The following is a 22,380-nucleotide window of genomic DNA, read 5'->3' as shown; positions in this document are numbered from 1 at the left end:
AAGGCAACGAGAGCAACAAAACCTTGGGACACTCAAGAAATTTATTCAGTCTTTGCTGAGGACATGTCATCCAGATGAACAGCTGGGATCTTGTCTGCCTTTACTCTTACAACTTAAGAGAAGAATCAATAAATTATGTATTTGTGTAAGAACATTTTGTTAGAAGACTGGTGAAAGTGTTGAAAAAACTGCACTCCTGTTCCTTCATTTGATCCCTTTCCTGCAGACTCTCTCACCCAAACTTTCATTTTGAGCCGGTGCATGTGCTCCTGTGTGGATACAGTTTTAGAGAGGACCTCATCTCTTTGGGACAGCAAGGGAATTCAAAACCCACAAACCCAACACCAAATCCCCTCCTCGGTCTGAAGAGGGTACACCTAGCACCAGCCTGCTTCGTAGCTCTCTGTTTTCCCCTCACCTAGCACTAAAAGCCTGTAGTGAGCAGCGTAAAAGAATTTGAATAGTTCTGATTCGAAAGAAAAAAAATAAATCAAATCATCCAAGTTTTTATCTATCAGATCATGTCTTATGGTTTCAAACTTGTTATGCTTGACCTTCCTGCAGCAGAGGGTTTTTTCTGATTGCAAGTCCCTACAGCCGTGCCCCCTGCTCCCCTGCCCCCATGTTTCATACCCAGGTACTGAACACAGAAATCTGGATGCCTGAAAGCAGTCGGCTGGCGTGACCCTGACAGTACTCCTGAATGGGCAGATCACCCAAAGAAACGTGTTTTTTCCCACAACCCAACCAACTAGAGAGAAACGTGTCACAATTCAAGAATTGCTTAGTGTTGGCTGACCTGACCACTTTTTAACTGCAGAAAACACCTCCTCCTCTCGCGGTGTGAAGGCGTGTGGGCAATGCTCTGCAGCAGCAGGAGCACCAGGAGCGACACCAGGGATCACAGCACACGTGGCCGCTCTCCATCAACACCTGGTTGGGCATAAAATCACGAAACCCCAGCTGGGCAGAAGCACTGAATGTCTGAGCAGCAACACGGGACCAAGGCATGCCCTGCTGCTTCTGGGCTTGTACAATGAGTGGTTGTCTGTGACTTGCTATTGACCGTGTACCTTTACATACATACAAAAGTCAGGCTCACTGTGCTCCAAGTCTCTGCTTCACCAGGTTTCTTACAATATCCAACTGTGTGTGTATAAATATACATGGAATAATACATATTGCAAATATATATCTATATACACACTCATCAGTATACATATTCAAAACTAAAATTATATATACCATATAGATATGGACAGATTCAAAATACTGCACATAAATGAGGAAGGACAGTGCTAAATACAACTTCTGTTTAATCTTCATTGCCTTCTGACCAAGTATCTTAGCATAGGTTGATGGTTTTTTAAAGGATACAGCTGGGTTACATAGATCCATTTTGGAAGACAGCATGTCCTGCTCCAACCCTGAGCGACAGCCCTTCCCTTACTGCCTACTCAGTGAGAAGGTAACACGCCTCTCCTGGGAACAACCACCACGGACACAGCGCTGGACTGCGCTGAGGAAGGGTTCACCCAGCTGCTGCCACGTCCCTGAATGTCGTGCCTTAAGGTCACCTGAAAACAGAAGAGCAGTCAGACCGCCCAGCTGCCACGCAGCTTTGGCACGAGTCTGGAACAGCAAGCAAGAAAGCTCAGACAGCAACAAGGACCGAGAGAGGCAGTGGGAACCCTCAGCCTGCACACAAACATTGCGACTCGAGATCCATGAGAAGCTCCAATTCACAAAGAGAAAGAATTGTATGCCCAGATTACCTATAAAAACCACCTGAGCCAGGTGAGGAAGCCATCACCTGACTCTGGACCTGGTCTGAGCTTCAGACTCCAAGATAGCAGGGGTCAGAACCTCCTCCTAGATCAGTTGGTTGGCTGGTGTGAAGAACAATCCTATGGTACCAATGAGGTATAGTTCAGAGCTTAAATCCCAAATGGGGAGGAATCACACCCCCCGTCACAAAAGCAAGAGACCTTACGCATTTCTACAGTCTTTTTAACTATGGGTAAATTGTCTTTTCACATAAGTAACTGGACACAAGCAATCAAGTTAATGAACTTAGGTAACGATCCCCTCAGTAACTACACTATACTTTTAGATCTGCTTACTGGGAAGGTTGTAAATACATCATTAAAGCTTTCATTTAAATGTATAGACTCGAAGCCAACAGATAATGAACAACAAGTTGAGAATATGCAACAAAAGGCACAGACAGACACGTCCTTGCATATCCTTCTGAAACACTTCAGGATGTTATTGCTGCCAGCTGCTCAGTACCACTTTACAGGTGGAGGTTACTGCTCCCCAAACCAAGGCATCACGAACAGGTCACGTAGGGACAACGAACCAGTGTCCTTGCAACATCAGCCAGCATGATGATTTAAGGTAACCCCAGTCTATGAGAACCTAATGCAAAGATCATTTGTAAGTCTAACAAGGTAGCTGGATATGTATCAAGCCATGAGAAAGATGAAATTGTGCCTGCTATTGGCAGTCCTGAACAGACCTGGTCATAGCTGTAACACGGCGGAGCCCGCAAGCACTACAGTCAGGAACAGTGCACGAGAAGAGGCTGGAAAGGAACTGCTGTCATCACCCGGTATTTACTGGGACTGAAGCCCAACCACGGCCTTCAATCAGCTGCTGGAATCAGTTACACTGATGCTGCCTGTATTTGATGAATGATTTTTCATAGTCTCACTTTCGGGTGTTTAAAGAACGCCCTAAACAGAACCTGATTTTCAGAAAATCTCTAGCACCAATCCTCTGAAAATTAAGACTTTAATGTGTCTCCAATTAGAAACTCAAAACTACTAATCACTTCTGAAAATCCGGGCTAAGAGTGGGACTGATCTCTAAATAGCAAGCGGGGTAACCGAAGCAGAAAGTGAGATTTCTCCTTCTAGCACAATGTATCTTTAAATTATTTATTTTAAATTACAAGGAGGGAGTGAGAAGACTTCCAGAACAACAGTACTGTGCCATGAAAGCACCTGCTTACCAAGTAATTGCAGCTGAGAGAAATCACAGCTATGTCAGCAGCACACAAGGGGCCCACAACCCCAGCACGCAACTTCAACGATGCACAGCGTAATCTCATCCTGCTTTCTGCGCTCTAATCTCCATAGCTGGCATTCTAACAAATCAAATCCTCAACCTTCCCTAAGAGCAAAAATGGAAATATGTAATCCTTGGGCATATGATAGCCTCGTGCTGTGGGTACGTCACCGTCGGATACTGATCCAGCAGAACAGACTGACTCTAACAGCGAAAACATTTTGTTCATCTCACTCCCCCCCACACACCACCTCTCAACACAGTTAAGAAATTTTCATATGCACTACATACATATCACAGTTAAAAATAAAGTATTTTTTTAAAAGACTGAAGTTTGGCTAGGATGCCTTTGCTCATAACAACAGATCTGTGTGAGGTACTTTTTCATACTCACAGGGTAAAGTCCCTCGTTATGCACAAGTGAGAGTATATCAGAAAATAAGCTATTTGGCTACCTATGTGTCAAGCTTCATGCTTTTATTCCAAAGTGAATGATTTTCCAGCTTAGATCTTGGACTAATAAAATAAGCGGCATTTAACATTTGACAGGTGGATTTCAGCATACAGCTTACACACAAAAGCAGGCCCAGCTCTGTATCTAGTCTAGGGGTAGAGAACGAGCACTGGTGACGGCGATCTGCTGCTACCAGCCCGAGCCTGGTTCTGCAAGTGGCCCAACATCTACACCCGTATCATCTATGTGCACAAGTCCAGTCTGGGAACAAGCTCAATGCAGAGACCAGCACAAACCAGTGCAGACCTGTGTCTGAAACTGGTACAGTCTTTACAGGAGTAGGTCCTTCAGCCTGTGCAGAAGATCCTGTGTTCCAGGGTCAAGTACACATCTTTCACTGACCTTGCTCCCAGGCAGTTTGAAGCGCAGTCCATTTCTCCATACTGCTTTACTCTACCATCCCAAGGCAGCAGCATGTCCCCCCCAACCTCTCCATGCCCGACTGCCTGGGGGTAAGGAACAGCAGGAGTCCTGTGCTGGGGCCGTTTCACTCTCCAATGTTGTCACTAGGTACAAAGTGCAAAAGTGTTGCTGTTCCTGCATCCATTAAAAACTTTAAAAACAGAACAAAACAAACAGAAAAGGATTTCCATAATAATTTGAAAATACATTAGTCTCCAAAAAGCCAGCAAACACCTGATAACCTGTTTGTGCCATATCTGCTCTTGTTCCTGCACGGCAGCAGTCCAGTGGATCATTATCCTCTCAGCTGGCAAACAACATGCTACCTTCTTTGCATACTCTGCAGCCAACTGAGGACGACATCCGGGAAGTTGAGTTTTGATGGCTCGGACAGAAGAGGCCAATTGCTAAACGACCCAAGATCCTGCAGTGAACTGTCCCATCTCCCGAGAGAGAGCACTGAGCAATTCACTGGAATGCAGAGACTTCCCGCTTCTCAAGACGGTTCAGCATTACGGTAAGTTAGCTACCTGGCCTCTGGCTTGGGATGATGTCAATGATTTCCCTCCCACCCCACAAAAATGTAAAATAAAAGCCCTCCCTGCCTCATCCCATTTAAAGTGTTTGCATCTTTTCCTCCTATGAAATGTTTCTGATAAGGCTTTATTGCTATACAAAAGCGGTGCAAATGCTGCCCAAAGACAGCTCCATCAGGAACTTTGGTCACACGACTGCGGGACTCCTGTGCACTGTCCAAGTCCCAGCGTTAGACCTGCTACCTTTCTGAAGAGAAGCTGAATACTGTGTGCAATAACACTAAGAAAATAGGACTGAACCCCAAATACAAAACAAAAACAAGGGAGAGAGGGAAGGGGACAAGGAACTAAAATTAGGCAGAAGGCTTGCTTGGGAAGAACCCCATCATTCCTGTGATGACTAACTGATCAATGCTACATTTAGACAATGCAAGTGTCTTTCAGAACAGATTGTTGGTGTTGAAACTGCATGTCTGGTCCTGAATGCCAGCTCTCTCATCAATGCAGCATTTATTAAAAAATAAAATTAAAATGAAAAAAAAAAAAATTGACAAATTGCATCACCAGGTAGCAGCCTGGCCTGGATCACACACGTCCCATTGCATCTGTTTCATCAAGCAGGGCCATTTAATGTGGCTTCAGCACAGGGCAAGACTTCTTCTTTCCTAAAGACAAAGACAAAGAGTAATATTAGAGAAATACAGCTACTGGATCAGACTCGCCCCTAAAGCTTACTTTCATCCTGGTTGTGTACTTCCCTCTGCAGCAGTATCTGAGCCATCCCTCCTCTATTTTTGTTTCTTTGACCTCCTAAAACTTTATTAGCTTTCCTAGTCAGAACCTCTTCCGAATCTTTTACAAAACACATTTAGAAATCAAAACAGAAACTGGGAAGTCCACTTTGCTGATTGCACAACACCAATTAATGTGCTGAACGAAGTTTGGAACACACGCGACCGTGTCCCGAGAGCACCTTGGCGCTCAGCCCTGCCCGTGGCACGCAGCGCCAGGCCTCGCGCCCTGCTGGCACAGAGCTGCTGCCTTGGCTCCCTGGCACATCTCAGGACTAGGATGTGCATGGCCATTGCTGGATGGGGTCCTGTGGGACCAGGCACCTTGCTGTGGGGAGTCTGTCCCGGCTTCACTGTCACCCTCAGCCCCGTGTGGATGTCCCCCTGCCTGCTGGTGCGCTCAGAGCCCTGGCAGCACCTGAGAGGGGTGGTGAACAACCACCCGATGGGATCACCGGCATGTGTTAAACTACCACTAGAATTTGTGGTTCTGGTTGCAAATTGTGGACTCGAAAGCCACACAGAAGCTGTACAGGGGAGGTGTAATAACCAATACTGCTGATATCCATGCTAATGGAGCTCAGTGGATTGCTGCACAAAGCTCAAAGCAGTTGTCAGAACCTCCTCCTCTCACCACAAGCATCTAGCAGAAGATAATCGTTGCAGGACAGCCCAGATGTCTGGCTCCAGCTAAGCACCATCACCTGAGACGGAACCTATCCCCAAGCTTGTCCCAGGAGGGATGAGCCATGCCAGAGATGATGTTTTAGTTCAAGATGAGCAGGAGCACCTCATTGTTACACAGCTCGCTGGCCAAAAACAGGAGCCACAGCAAAGCTACGAGGGTGACAGCACTAGGTGCTCTGAATGGTTGGTTTCCATATTTTAAAAAGAAGCCTAAACAGTAAAAATCACAACAATTATGAAATAATTTCTCCTCTAGATTCCTTCCAGTTTCAGTTAACAAAACACACTCCCAAATTTCCCCACACCATTTTAATTTTAAGTGTCTATACATTCACCTGAACAAACCAACCTGAATAATTGCTATGTGAGGAAGAAATGAGAAGTCTGTTATTCTAACATAATGGATGATTTGGCAGAGCCTGTAGGAGACTGAAAGTTGCATGCAGTACAGCACAGGAACAGCCCTGCACTCCCAGCAGTATAATGCACCCCAGGACACTCCAGATGCACTCAGTGTGCAACACTGACCACACACTAGTGGTAGAATAACCTCAATCAGTGACAAAGTAAAAATCAACTCTCTGGCACAGGCAAGCAAAGGAGAATTTTGGCCAGCTCACCTGTCTTTTGTGGCTGTTTCCGTGACAGCTGTAACAACAGCCGCTGTGTTCTGGTGTTCCTCCGGGTGCTGGGCCACGTTGTTCAGTGGTTTGGAAGCTTTTGTCGTTCCCATGTCCGTGATGGCCAGCTTATCAATAACCATGCAGTCTGCATCACTGTGTGGGGAGAAGTCAAGTTCATGTTAAAATGCCAGTCAATGGGGCTTAAATTCCTACAGAAAAAAAATGTATATTCCTCCTCCTCTCCTAGCACAGGCCACACAACTCTCATAAAGTAAGAACTGAAAATAAACTGGAATTAAAAGCATTGTATGTACACTGGAGGAGGAACAGTAGCTCCTCAAGAAAGACATTCTCGTCTCCTGCAGCCAAATTGGTCCTAAGAGTTTCCAACATATCCCCCCTGCCTGCAAACAAGACGCTTTGTCACTCGCTGCAGCTACCTCTGGTGCTCTCTCCTGTGAGTGACACAGAAAACAAGCAGTAGGAAGGATGCACACATGAAGCACTTTCAGCCACAACTTTGCAAGTTTAGAAGGTCCAGAAAATCATGGTCACTCCTGAGATAAATAAACCAACATCACGCCGCTTACCTGGCCGTGGCTCTGAGAACATCACTGATGTTCACCCTTCCTGGAGCTGCCCTCTGCTACCCACCACCTCCAGGTAATCCTGCAGGCCCCAGCTCTTTGAGCTCCTGGTTCTGGCAAAGCACGTTCCTGACCTAGCACAGGCACCTGTCCTGCTGTAATCTGTGTGCTTTTATGGAGTGGGAACTGGCATTTCTGTGTGCACTTAGAAAGGGCTTAAACTGAAGTACAGCACCTACAGCTGAGGGAGACAAAAAGCTCACTGGGTGCTCACGGGTGGTACCCTCGGAAGCCAACCACAGCCAAACCGACTTGCTTTCAGTAACATGTACCATGACAGATCCCCACGCTGGAGGGATAACATTTCCAATGACGTCTCACTACAACAAAAACAGAAGCTCAAATCCTGAAAAAATAAAAACCTGCTAGTACAAAACCTCTCAAACATCTAGGTTTGTATTAAAAAGACCGATGTTTCTGACGGGAGAAGTGATTTCTGTGCACATTGTTATTTTTTGCCTTCTAAGGCAGAGGAAAGTTTTGCCTGTGAATCATCTTCCACACCATTTCAACCCAGTCAAGAAAAATTTCTCCTCCTTTCGGAGGGCATGCCTACAAAAATGGAAGGAAACCTCAGCAGATGACTGGGCTGGAATCCTGTCACAGCTCCCAGCAAAACACAGAATGCATACATAAAGTACGGACGTGTTCAGCTTGGGAAGTAAGGCAGGCCAGATTCAGAGACCTAGGCTCTATTTCTGTAGCTACTTTTCTGTGTGCTCGTGAAAAAAAATACATAAAAAATGCGGAATAATGAGATCAAAACATTTATCTTCCTAAAGAGCTGATGTGCTCTTAAAAGGAAATACCACAAGTACAAAAATACACTTCAGAGAAACTGCAGGGGATAGTTGAGACAGCAGAGAATTAAACCGAGTTGCCAGAAATGTCATTAGAAAATGACTTCCCACACAAGAAACTTGAGCTCATGACATTTAAATTGCTCAAAGATAAACTTCTTAAATTCAATCACTACAATTTCCATGATACAAGGATTCCAGTTTTATGAAGTCCCGAGGTTACCTGACCACTGCAGGGCGATGGAAATTTATCTTTCCTCAACAGCCTCACGAAGAGCAAGGCTGGACACGCGAGGCTACGCAGCAGGACACTCAGAGGCCCAAGTAATGGGGTGAAAAACAAGGGGTTGTGTGGAACACGCAGGAGGCTAATGACAATACCTAATTCTAGCCTAGAATAAACTCCGGTACCTATAAATACTTCGCATTTCTATTCCTCTGCCCAGCTTATTTTTAGCAGATGGGTATAACCCTGCTGCCAGCGCCACCATCCACGCGGGCCACTTCCAGGTGACCAGAGGCAAACCTCCTGCCACGTGCTGCCCCTGCTACGTGCTGCTCGGAGCAGGGACGGGCAGAGGCAGCACGCTGCCTGCGAACAAACACAACTGCTGTGCCGTGAGCTCGGCCAAGGCAGGCTGAGCACGACAAGGTACGAGCAGCAACGCCCAGACCTACCGCAGCCTCTGCTGAGTTAGCTCCGCAGCCAGGTCTCCACCTCTCCCTGCTCTAGGAAGAACGAGGTCCTGTCCAGCTCCAAGCCTCTCCTGCAAGTCTCCCAGCAGCAGCTGAAGTCTGCCCACAACTGCGCCGTTTTTCACAGCAGCCAAGCACTCAGCACTAGCTACTTGTGAATGCCACCTACGGCCGTGCCCACGGGGCTTTCCAGCACACTCGGACACTTCTCTTTGTGCTCGCTAAGCTCCGTGTTGTGGCCAAACTGCAAATGAACCACCGAGTTTGTAAATACTGCTGTCTGGAGGTCACTTAGAACAGAGGCCTCTCTCTTTCTGCAAACACTGCCATGCTTTCTGAGATGCTTCCCCCCCGGAGCACAAGCTGACTGCCCAGACTCTCCAGCCTTACAGTAAATAAGACTGGAAGGTACGGCCTGCATTACTAGGTCTGGGCGTCCTCACCCCTGGGTTAGGACACAGCCTGCATAAGGTAAGATGGAGCCGTCTCCTCCTACTGCCTCTGGGCTGCCCTGCAGAGGCTGCTGGTGTGCCCCTGCCTGGCTGCCCAGAGAGCACAGTGCTCAGCACAGTTATTGTGCCTGCCTCGCTCAGTGGGGCACGGGTGAACTCACACCACGCTCAACGGGACAGTCCCCACTTGGCCTTTACGCAGCAGGGCTTCACAGGAGAGCCTGAAGAAGAAAACGTTGAGGTCTAGAGACAGAAGGTGTGTGGCAGCAGTAGACTGTTGCCTGGTGTCTAGGGAAGTGAAGAAAGCCAGCAAACCAACGAGCTGGGGATCTCGGGGACGGGCAGGTAACTATGTGCTATGTATGGCAAGGAGCACCTCCTGCTGGAGCCACTTCAGCACCTGGAAGCTGGGGAGCTGCAGCCACTTGGGGGGGGACAGCCTTGAGTGACACGTCACAGACTGCTGGGAGCACGGCAGGGGATTTTAAGGAGAGTGAAAGGGAAGAAATTACAGAATCACACAGAATCACAGAATTTCTAGGTTGGAAGAGAAATTAAATCATTCCTGTTCACTCTTCATGGTTACCTGATGTGTTTCATACCTTACACATCATCTATGGTTTGTCCTTAGGCAGCAGGTTCCTATCGTAAGGCACAATCCAGGGTGATGGGTGCTGCCAAGCACCTTGGTTTGTTAGAATAACTATGTGATAAATCACAATGCTGATTTTAAGGAAAGGAGTATTTATAACACAACTTCTTGACAAGCTGTTATTTTGTGTTAACTGATACACACATATATAAAACAAGAAAGGCAACTGAAACCCTTCTGGCCGAAGTCCCTAGTGTCCGTGCAAGACCTGTGCACACACACACGTACACACGTAGTGCCTCACCGCTGGGAGAAGTGAACAGCTTCAGTGCTTAAGCCAACAAACCAGAAGGCAAGGCAGTTCACGGGAAGCTGCAGTACTATATATGGCTTCAAGAAGGCTTTCAGTGCCACTTCCCAAATGCACACACATTACTTCAGACAGGAGGCTTGAGAAGATGAACCCTGACTTCCAGCTGCCCCTGGGGAATTTCTCACCTTCCGCTAGAAGCACCATGAGGACGATCCTGCACAAGGTCTATGACTTGCTCATCCTGCACCCGTGTGAATTCTCTGAAGAGATTTGCTTCTCACATGCTACTGAAAACTCAGAGCTGTCTCAGCTAATGAGATTCAACTACATGAACTTGTTTTTTAGAGAAAAATTGCAAATAGATTGCATGGAGTTCTCAGCATTTACACCACATAATATATTACACGTACTACAAGAAATATTTTATATCCTCGCTGCAGACCTCAGGTGCTACAGAATGGTTGTTTATTTTTTGCTCTAGTGCCCAAATCCAGCAAATGCAAAGCTTCCTCAGCCTAACAACGTTACTGTTTTCCTTGCAGTGCAATTTCTTCCTAGAAAAACAGGATTAAACAAGGACATTCACATTTTGTAATTACTGAGGTTGTCACAAAACCATCCTGTATCAAAACTAACTCCCAATTAAAACACAGGAACATGCTGTTCTGTTTGTGAAGATGAAAACATCAGGAGCTTGATATCTTCTGATATCAAATCAGTTCTACCCGTAGATTTCCATTAGCTTTATGGAGTAAATTTTAGCACTGCAATTTTTTGAACACCTCTCTTCTTTCTGCCCAGTTTCACTTCTTGTAACATTTCCACAATACTACCGCAAACCACACTTCTCCATCTGTTTTCTACTGTTTATTGAGAACCTCTTGCATCTAGCAAGATAAATTAAGCTGTACTGGCTTTGCTGGGGGTTCAGATATGCCAAACTGGCTCTGAATTGTACTACCATGCTATGGCACCTAATGCAGTTTCTCCTGAGGCCAAGTCCCACTGATCTACATCTCGCTACCAAAGGACCTGTGAAGAACTCAGGCTGTAGTCACAAATGAGCTTTAAGTAATTCAGGAAAGATTTGAAACTGAATGGATCAGCCTCAGCTGGGGTTCAGTTCTACCCACCTCTGAAGCCCACTACTGTGGCTCCTGGGATACACTTTGGGTATATTCTAGTCTCTTTGGTAAACAGTCAATAAGTATCACGGACAACAAAACACTGTAAAGACACGCTAGGAAAAACAGTGGCACCATGAACGAAGAAGCAAGACTTGGATAAAAAGCGTACCTAAACACAAGTCTCATGCGGAGCCCACAAGCAAGTCCTTAAAAGCCAGACTCTGCAACAACCGACCAGAAGACAACGTAAGAGGTGCAGCAGCCCCAGGCCACGCGCGCTGCCCCGCGGGCTGCCAGGTGGGTGCTGGGTGAGGATTACATGGGGTCACCCAGCACAGGAGGTCCGAATGCCAAACGTACATGCAAGCTTACATTAGAAAGGCCAGTACATGTCGGCATCAAGATCCCACCTATGCCAATTCTGGCACTAAACGTTCACCTCTGATTGAAAACGTGGTGCAGTGGGACCCTGGATTAGTCGCATCACTTCCACTCTCAGAATAAAAATACACCGATATGCAGCCAAATGTTACAGAAAAGCTGGAGGCATGCTCCATGCCCAATCTTCCCCAGCATGCTCATTTCTCCTAATCATCTTTTCAAAGCATTCCAGCAGCTCTTCCCAGCTAGGCAGAGACGTGAGACAGAAGCAAGGCACCCACTTCTCGCGCCGCTTTATCATGCTCGTCGTGGCAAGGGCAGATCGGCACGGCATGCAGGGTGGGCAGTCAGCAGGCACAGGACAGAAAAACGCATCCCAAAATGGGAGAGCTCAAAACATCCACTGTGACAACGTAACTCTGCTCGGCCTGGGGAAATGGAGGGCGCTTGTCTCTGCTGCACGTCAGCCCCGCGCCGGCCGCTGCGTCTGAGCTGTGCCAGCAGGAGGGTGTAAGGCTTTCACTGCTGCCAGAACCCATGTTTAGTGCTTTCATCCCAGAACTGCATGTGATCAGAAACAAGAGGAGACTTCTACCGTGATTTTGCAGAAATTGCTGGTTTTGTCTCATTTTCACCTCGGTTCTAAGGAAACCACTGTGGCACTGCCAGCGGCTGCCTCCAAAGCTCAGGAATGTACAAAATCAGAGTCGATATTATACTGGCACAAAAGAAATGCATCTGTTTTTAGCAGATAGCAAGCAGCACTTTTCAGAAGGAGCTCCAGCCTCCCCTCTAAATTTGCTTGTTTCGGTTGCTTATCAAACCATCCAGCAGAGGAGGCAGTGGGGAGAAGGGGGCAGTGAATGAACATATTGGACAATTAAAAAAAAAAAAAAAAAAGCAAAAAAGGTTTAAGAAAAAATAGCATGAGTAGTTAGGTAAGGTTAATAAACTGAAAAAGAAATTAAAAGTTACAAACATCCCAAGCCCACTATCACCATACACAGCAAAAGCTGTGTGCTTTTTAATTTTTTTCTGATGTGCAGCTCATCTAAGGCTCTGCTCAGAAACCTTATTTGAACAGCTCAGCAGTGAAATACTTCAGACAGCTTTTGAAAACATAAAGAAGTGCAAAAGCTTGCATTAATATCATACAGCTAAAAGTTAAGCAGACAGACAGGGAAATGCGAGCCATTTCCCCCAGAAAAGCACCGCTCACGTTGCATACGCTTTGCATCCATTACTTGCTGCTGCACTCAGCGCAGGTCTCGCTGCTCGAGGACCAGGAGAGGTGCAAGGCTGCCCAGGCCAGCACCAGGCAGAGCTTCCCAGCCTCATCTACCCCTTGGTCCCACAGCCTGGGGAAGCCCCCACAGCAAGGGCAGCTCAGAGACCTGGCGCCGGCTGCTCCTCGCCGACCCCTCGGTCACGGCGTGAGCGCTGCCAGGTCCTTCTGGCACAAAGCACTGCTAGCAGCCACTGCTGCTGAGATGCAGCGTGTACACAACCTCTTGCACAAGAGGCAGAAAGCTTTCAGAAGCTTTGGAAATGATTAAAATTGTAAGTAAAATAAGGACATGTTGTAATAAAACAAGTATTTTAGAAATACCTCACAGCTCATAACTTGAAAAACCTGGAGTCTCTGGAGATTGGAGGTACATGCTGAGCTGTGTTTCTTGAACCTCCTGCTCAGAGGTCAGAATGATATTTCTGTCATCAGGTATCTGTCCTTTCTAGACATGAAGGTTTACATACTTTCCGTGACATACTTTTCAAATGAAACAGTTAGGAGATGTGCTTATAACACAGTGACTTTCTCTTTTTGTCTCTGATCTCATCCAGAAATTACAGCAAAGTCTTGCTAGTCTGAACAGTGGCTGGGAAACATCATTTAAATGAATGATTTTTTGAAAATAATTATTAAGAACCCACAATTTAGAACAGAAAGCAAACATCAGAAAAAATAAGTACTCTGTTAAAAAATAAAATAAAATAAATAAAATTGGAAAACATACCTAGTGTTATTTCATGGCATATTACAGCATCCAAGTAAAACAAAAATATTTGTTAGTGGTGGTGTGAGAAAGTCCCAAGAGACTTTATCCCTGCCCCCAGTTAACGCAGGCAGCGATTCCAGCAGTGGGTGCGTTAGCAAAGAGCAGTCAGCAAAGCTTCATTATGGTCATCCTGAACCGAGCGTGAACTTTCCTTTAAAACCATAATAAAAAATTCCTATTTGCAGAAAGAGCTCACAACAGGTGGAACGGCAGAAGCTCAAGGACACACGATGCATGGAACGAGTGAACACCACATTTGCATTTGCACATTTCATTAACGGATACGCTGACTGTGTGCATGCTTTCACAAGGGACTACACACAACCTCCGATTCGGTTAGTTATTTCAGCATATTATTTCTAGGATCTGCTTGATCTGATTGTGAAAAGATAAGCTTTCTTTCCCAATGGTCCAACAGCTCTTTTTTCCAGCCCAGTGTAAGTAACTAACGGGAGCGACTACTTGTCAGGTGGATGTTTGGAACCCTGAGCACGTCGCCGTCATACATACCCTCTGACTGCAGGTCTAAATACTCTGAGCAATACCCACAGCAAGAGAGAAAGGCGGCAAGAGAGGCAGAAACAAAAGAGAGCAAAGAAAGGAAGAAAACAGTAAAGATTGATGAAAAAACAGACAAATGAGTTAACTTTGCAACCTTATCTCCGACTGGGGTTCCTTCCAGGTGAATACGCAGGGACATTCAGAAGGCTCATTCAAAGGGAACAGTCACTGAACACCACGTTTCCCACATAAAATTCAGATCAACATATAAAAAGTAGAAGATTCAATACACCATAAAAAGCGTATTTCTCAAGCCCAACACACAAATCCATAAGCTATCAAATTGTGAGATTTAGCAGGACTGGAAGCTCCTTAGTGAGAGAACTTTTACCAAACTACTTACTTTTCACAAGAAACTACCATGTAAATCAGATCTGGGAAGTTAGCTAACTACATCTGAAACACCTTCTTTATATGTGATTTTTAAGCTACCACTCATTTTACTGGCTGCCTTAAGCAGAACCTGCCATGAGGGACGTTTTTACCAGGCCATGTGAGGAGAAATCATTAACTATCTGGAGTTTGATGTTCGGGGTGGTGTGGGCAGGCAGAGAAGCATCAGCAAGTAATAATAACACCATGAACATAGAGAGCATTTAGAGGCAGGTGCTGGAACATCTGGAGCTTTCATGACCTTGGTGACCATAGAAACTACAGAGACCTTAGGGAGCTCCAAGGAATATTAAAGATCTTCACTGTACTGATCTCAGTACTGGGAAAAGACTAGAGGGGGGGCAAAAAAAAAAAAAAAAAGAACGACTTGTTTCTAGACTTGTTTCTACAGGAACAGGAATGTGCTTTGTTACAAGCTGAGTACTTCTGGGGAAAAGAAAAATAACTATGTTTTAAGCACATGCTTAAAAACAGATTGAGTCACTCAAATTTGAAACTTTATACCAAAAGGACTTGCCAAAGCCAAAGCAGGTATCCGGACCTAGAACTCTCCGCATCCAATACTGGAGGTGGGGCAGCACAAGGCTGTAACACAACTGATCCTTATCTGCAATTTTGCTTCTAGAAAGCCATCAAGAACCACGTATTCAACCTAGAATATTCTTAAATGTTTAGTACAGTTAATTTACTTGTAATCATTAGGGAACATGGTAAGAAATAAGTATATTCTCTACTGGCCATTTGAGTTTACCTGCACCTGCTCCAGCAGAAGACAGATTGGTTTGGGGGAGCTGTGGATATCAGAAGTTTCCACTATTGTCACTGGTCAATACAGCAATTCCTACACTGTAAGAAACAGATCTGGAGCAGCTGAAATCACAATCTATGCAACAGGTTTCTGTCTTCCCACAGCTTCTATTTTTGTTTTTGGCTGTGGTTGTAGTTGTGGAAAGCTACAGACACCTTTAAAGTGGAGTCTGTGGTTATTCGAGTATTTACTTTCTTTGCCAAAATGGAATTACTTTTGTAGAACTGCAATCATGCAAAACCAAGCAGGTTCTGGAAGCCTTGTACTTACTGACAGTACTCAAGATACATACGCTTATTTAGAGAGAAAAACATTTGTAATTGCACTGCTTGGAACAGCAGATACAGCCTACAACAGCTAGCTAGCCAAATTAAAAAAAAAAAAATCCCTATCCCTGCTAAGCAATAAATGAAAGACTGTGCCAAATAAGATTTACACTGCTACTGAGAATCAAGACAGATAGTTACATGTGTAAAACAACTCAAACACACCATGTATTCAGAGACGAAAAACATCTGGAGCACAGAATTTGTTTTAGACGCAAATGCCAATGGATTTAATTACATACAATAAAAACTGAAAACTGGAAAAGGAGAGGCTGCTTCTAGCACAGCAAGCAGTATTCTTATTTTTCTCATTTTTCATTTTTCGTGAAGCCAGTCTGCTTGGCCATGCCATCCCTATGCATACAAACTAGCTCCATTTATCCAAATAGCTCTTCAGATGCAACCACTGTAAGCAAAGCAATCTCTGGAATCTCACTCACTTCAAGAATGAAGAGTCAAAGGCCATTTGAAGCGGATATCAAAAATTAAAAAACAGTCTAGTTATTAAAGTTAAATTCAGGGTTGCTTAAACCTTTGGTTTACTTCCTCACATAATTTTACTTAGTTCTGTAATTTCACTTGCTTGCTGAGCCACTGCTTTTTAGCTCCCAGCAGCTATTTGCTGGAGTCTGTACACACACCAGGCAGCTTGAGTTAACTATCTAAAAAAGTCACATAACCACAGCATCATAAAAACTACGTATCTGTTCCTGAGCTATATGCATAAAATACAGGAACTGCAGCTAGCTAAATCAAACCCCAACCTATCACAGGAGCACAGAGTGGCTGAGGTTGGAAAGGACCTCCTGACACCATCCAGTCCAACCCCCCTGCCCAGGCAGGGTCACCTAGAGCATGTTACACAGGTTATGTATCTGTAAGGAATATGAAGAAAAAACAAACACGTATATTAAAACTGGGTAATATTTCTTGACGTGCCAAGGTGAAATAGGTGCCTACTCTTTGCAAAAGCAACTTCTACTCTCAAATCATTAGAGCAGGCTGGAGTTGAGCACATGCAGTTCCAACCAAATTGCTGCCCAAAAAACTGACCTCAGGAACTGACATATCTTTTGGGGACATCTTGTACTATTTATCTTTTATTGTTTATCGTGTACTACTTTGAGAATGAGAGAAAAATGGCAGCTTGAGGCATTCAGATCTCCCTGCAAAACAGCACACTGGTTCCATGTCAGACCTTGTACTCCCCATCATCTGAGGCTTTGCATGATTCCTCTGTGCAATCTGACCTGGCATCCCTGCGACCAGGCCAGGCCTAAACTTCTTGGGCAGCGAGACTGACAGATGGGAGATGCTTCTGTGACATGGCTCGGTGGCTAAAATGAGCCACACGTTTCTTAAAATGAGCCTGTTTTAAGCATTTTATTAGAACAGAATGCCTGGGAGAAGAAAGCTGTAAGCCATCATCACGCAGGACTTTGGGAACACAGGAAAAAGCAGAGATCTACCCCACCCCAAGGTGATTCCTTTCGCACCTGGTGAAAACTGCCTTCTCATTCTTAGCATCCACGGTCAGCTTGATGGTCTCCTGGCCTGAGCCTGTGCTGATGGTTTCCGTGACCACATCGGCTTTGTCGTCCTCCTCATCGCTGTCCGAGCCGCCGGAGGAGCTGCTGTCCGAGGCCACGAGCGGCGCCTTCCTCGTAACGCAGACGTTCCAAACACAGGGCGAGGCAGCGCTGACTGAGAGAAGCAAACAGCTCGCGTTGCACAACCAACACCACCTCAGGAACCACTCCGCACACGACCCCGCCAACTACCGGGATGCAAACAGCGTTCACAGCTACTGCCAGTTTTGAGACAAGGGTTTCTGTGCAGATCCCGCACTGACAGCACACAACATTGTTTTTGTAAGGAAAGAAGAAAACACGAATCAGTGTTCTCCATCGAGAAAGTCCTGCCACCTCACGTCCGATTTTAGTACACGCTGCAGAGCAGACTGTTTTCTTCACTCTTTGCAAAGCATGCAAAAAGTGATGACTGAGAGGAGGATTAGGACAGTCCTTGGGACCCCAGCCAACTGCAGCTTAGCTCTGAGAAGTCCTTACTGGAACATTTAGATATCTATTCTTTTTGAAGTGTTCATTGGTTTGAATTCCACAAGCACCCTGGCAAGGACTTTCCTCTCAGGAAAGAGGAAGAGAAGTGCTGCAGTCTCAGAAGGTGTTTTTCTTCCCCAAGTTGGTATCAGATGTTCACTTAGCTTGATTTCACACCGTGTCTGACTGATGAGCACTATCTGGGCAGATTTAAAAATGTGCATACACAAAGCAGTCATCACCTGCTATCTGAGCTCTGCTGAACTGAATCAATCTTGAATTCAGCTGGAAGAGTACACCAGAAAACGCACGCAGCAGAGAAGTGCACTGTGCTGTCCATTCCAGCATTATCCACCTCTCCGTTTTAACCACAGACAAAACCTTGGTTTAGTTATACAAGGAATTTTATTTCTCCTTCCTCAGAAGGGATGAGGAAAGAAATCAGGCTGAAGTTAACCAACAGACCTGGCACAATTACCTGTAAGATAACTTACAGTAACCTTTTATTTTTTGGTAACTTTATAATCAAGTATTCAGTTAAAAACAGGGTTTTTCAACAGTTTACAAATGAATTGTCTCTGTGACATCAACTCTTCCTAACTTAAACTTCATCTTCTGCTTGTTCAATAGTATTATCCCCCAAAATATTCAGGGTTCTGAGTTACTATTTTCATAGGCTGATCTCTGTACAAAAGAGTCAAGTCAAGTAAGATAAGGCAGACAGCAGGGGAGGGAAGCTCTTCCCAGTAGACTCAGTATGCCATGCAGTATTTCAAACAGCTTAAACAATACATTTGTTTTGCCTTGTAACATTCTCACTTACAGTTCTTGTCCTGACTCTGCTTCGGGTTTCCCTCTGAATCGTTGCTTTCTGTGTCCACAGGAGAACTGCATCGTGGACCTGATTCTGAGCTAAAGTAAGGGAAAAGAAATGTTGAGAATGAAGTACAGATATCCTGGTTGTGCTGCTAAGTATCCCTGAAAGAAGGGCTTAGAATTAGAGCACTGCTCTTTTCTTACATAAATACTCAGAACTTTTTACAAACTTCATTTACTGTTTTCATAGTCCCAGTGTAGCAGCAGTTACAGCACACGCAGTACTGCTGCATCATAATGCATGCTAACACCAGTTAGAAGCACTCGAAGGCAAAGGGAAAGATGACGCCCTGAGCCAGAATACTCACACAATATGAAAAAACAAAAGGGGCAGCAAAGGGAAAGGAAGGAGGAGAAAGAAAAAAAAAAAAAGATCACAATCATTGTATTTCATCAAAACATATTTACAGTATTTTTTTATTCAGAAGTTAGAAAGAAATGCAAAGAATTTATGCCTCTTTTACCAACAGAAAGGCTGGAAGTCTGTAAACTTTGCCCATCCTTTCTCCTCCGGCGTGGTGTTCTCCGGGGCTGCTGAATCCCATACACTTGATCCAACATCCATGGCAACACAGGGGGTGGGGGGCTTTGAGTTCACGGGCTCAAACACAGCTGTCCATCCAGACCCTGCACACACAAAACAACCCACTGGGACTCAGCTGAATTTTCAGAATCTTCAGCCATCCTAAAAGCATTCCAAAGTGATTTGGATCACTCCAACGAGATCCCAGAGACAAATAAAAAAAGAGTCCACCCAATGGCACTCCTTCAATACCTTCAGGAAGCTGTCTGTCTCACAGGTTACAGACAATTAGCTCCCAAATTCCTTTTCTGATAAATCTTAATGTTATCCACAAGAGAGAAGCATTAATTAAGAAAAATGACTTTATGAATTTCTTCACTATTTGAACTGGTGCTTTTCAAACAAACTCTGTGCAAGTACCTTCATTTCTTGTCAAAACCTAAGTGGCAAGATTTTCACCCATTTCAATCACTAACTGTTTAATTCTGGAATTACAGGTAAGGAAGTGATACATGGATTAAAACATTTAATATCATAAAAGTGATCTGGAGTAAAACTAAGAGTATAATATTGTTTCTAAGATCCTAGTCCGCTCACTATTCATTAGAATATCTTTTATTCCTACAGATAATAATTTTTGAATAAGCATTTCTCATTATCTATTCTTAAGAAAAAGAACAGATTGCAGAAGACTGTCATACAAACTGATCTGCATGTAACAAAACTCAGAGAGGGAGAGATTATTCTAACCTACACTCACTCAAAATTAGAAACAAAATTTGAACCAAAGTCTCTAAATGGGTAGCTACTCTGATGTACATCAGGCACAGGGTTGCCATTTGTGTCGTTTATACTGTTTCTTTCTAATACAAATGGAAAATATCTGATACTACTAAATGGCTGTATAAAACTGATTACAGGAATAAAAATGGGTTATAGCTACTAATACAAAGATATCATCTAGAAAAATAAACATTTTTTAAACAGAAAAGATTTGCACCAACAGCAGGTACTGCACCACAGGCAGAGAACAAGGAACTTCTGGGAAAACATTTGTGTCCCTTTACTTCTGTTGGCTGAATTTGTTCTGCTGACAACACTGTGTGCCTCATGAAGTTACACAGCATCACTTGTATCGTGGCATGAGAAAAATCTGTCTACCTACAGTCTTCCATGAGGCACTAAGAACGGTTTTACAACACGCAAACTGAAACTAGAAGAGCAATGTGGCAGAAAAGGAAGATACATGGGTTGTGGAGATACTCAGCAAGGCTTTGTACAAAACTCTCCTAATATATTGTAAGGAGGACATGCTCCTCTACTAATACTTTATTCATTAGTTTTCACACTAAAGCACCTAGTATTATTATTGCTTTTGTACCTTTGTGGTTGTCCTAGCGTAACTGAAGCAGCACACTGCTACTCTGGAGAAGCTGGACAGGGCTCAATCTCACTGATGTTTTAAAGGCAAAAAATGAAGACTGAAATTCACACTTCTCACCTATGCAGGTGGAAATACAGAACAGCCACTGAAACTAGGCAGTCTGCAAAGTGCTATTCCACAGAGATGATTACAGATCTCATATGAGGTGATACAGATCTCATCCCGGTTTTTAAATGGAATTTTTCAAATGGGATGATGCTGTTTTGAACTCTTTACCTTCAGAAGAGTCTGAATCTTTCTGCTCAGAAACATTATTCTTGTTGCTGTTTGCTGAGGAAGGAGGCACCTGCTGTTCTGTTTCCTCTTCTTCTTCTGAGTCCACACTACCATCATGATCTCCATTCTCAAGATCACTTTTTGATGAGCTCTCTGAGGTCTGAGATGCTCCAAACCTGTATCACAGAACTCAGAATTAGAAAAACCCTGACATCATCCAGTTCATCTTTCAGCTGCTTCCTCCCTGCCCCAGGCAGAAAGCAAAAACTGTCAACTCATAGTGGGCACTTCTTAGATATTTCCACTGAAGACCCTAAGGGCTTTGCTTGTCAAAATGCATCTGCAGAGCTGTAATCAGAAATAAACTGCAGCAACATATTTGGGCTGGAGACTGATATGAACAGACAAAACAGTAGCAAATGAGAGGAATACTGGTTTGGTATCAACTGTGTGTATTAGCAAGACAGCCCATTTTTTAATGCTAGGCAAACAGACATCAAGGTCTTGACCACTTTTTCTGTCTCATTTGATTATATTTTCAGACTTGCAATTAGAGACGTGACTTTATTTAGTAACCGACTATATCAAAGGATTAACATTTGTAAATGATTTGCAGTGACAGAGATGCACCATGGGACGTCACTCATTACGCAAAACATTATTTTTCTTTATTTGGCATTTTGAAAAAGAATATTCTGTCTATTATCCTCAGTCTTACAATGCTTTCAGCATTGTCCCAACATGAGGAAGGAGTGGGTTCTAAGTATTTCAAACTGAGTTTTTATTTTTTTAAACCTTTGATAGTGGAATCACTAATTAGGTGCTTCTGTCATCGCATTCCCTCAAATTTTATCTTTTCACATTCAAATCATCAGCTCTTTTTTCAGAAGTGTAGCATGTAAAGCACTGTTTTATTCCAGAAAAAGGTTTCACAGCACATAAATAACAAACAATTAAGCATATACTTAACTGAAATGTACAGTTTCATAGCATTTGGAAAAAAAATTTATCTTTCATTTTCACCTTACCGTGTTCTTGATTTAACTTGTGTTGCATAGGTTATCTCCTTCTCTTCCCAGATATCTTCTTCCTCCTCATTGTCATCAAATTGCTGGATTCGTTCATTGCAGCAGGCTTCAAAGAGGGAAGCATTGGGCTGAAACAGTATTATAAAGAAATCAAATTCCACTCACTCTTTGGAGACAGAAACAAGAACTTAGATTATAAGCAAGTCCATAAACCAGCATTTGTACACAACTAGTACCATGAAGGTGTTGGTGCTTATTTGATTTTACATCCCAAGCTGTGTAAGCAATGCTCTGATGTGCAAGAGTAATAATAGCACGGTACACTCAGAAGCAGCAAGCCCATGATACGTCAAGAAAGGAACAGAACAGTCTCACCTACAATACTTCCAAAGTAGGAGGAACTCCTGCACATTGCTTCACAGCTGTTCTATTATATGAATCTCTTTGCATCCCTC

At 44.2% G+C, this 22,380-nt stretch overlaps 1 protein-coding gene across 2 annotated transcripts in view; it reads right to left on the bottom strand.

Moving 5' to 3' along the window:
- Positions 1 to 4,996: 4,996 nt before the first annotated feature.
- Positions 4,997 to 22,380, bottom strand: part of PPP6R2 (protein phosphatase 6 regulatory subunit 2) — a 91,221-nt gene continuing 73,837 nt past the window's right edge. The window contains exons 18-25 of one of the 2 annotated variants that reach the window (XM_084297697.1): positions 21,926 to 22,053; positions 20,898 to 21,073; positions 19,179 to 19,341; positions 18,662 to 18,750; positions 17,275 to 17,482; positions 14,201 to 14,224; positions 6,623 to 6,778; positions 4,997 to 5,189 (exon numbers count right to left, since the gene is read on the bottom strand). In XM_084297697.1, the coding sequence (XP_084153823.1) occupies positions 5,138 to 5,189; positions 6,623 to 6,778; positions 14,201 to 14,224; positions 17,275 to 17,482; positions 18,662 to 18,750; positions 19,179 to 19,341; positions 20,898 to 21,073; positions 21,926 to 22,053 (996 nt within the window). In that variant the 3' untranslated portion in view covers positions 4,997 to 5,137. The remainder of the gene's footprint in view (positions 5,190 to 6,622; positions 6,779 to 14,200; positions 14,225 to 17,274; positions 17,483 to 18,661; positions 18,751 to 19,178; positions 19,342 to 20,897; positions 21,074 to 21,925; positions 22,054 to 22,380) is intronic. The other variant, XM_084297698.1, reaches the window with a different exon arrangement.

Source organism: Netta rufina (assembly GCF_964035555.1).
Source record: "Netta rufina genome assembly, chromosome: 1".
Classification (NCBI taxonomy): domain Eukaryota; kingdom Metazoa; phylum Chordata; class Aves; order Anseriformes; family Anatidae; genus Netta; species Netta rufina.
This window is presented reverse-complemented; position numbering and strand designations above follow the sequence as displayed.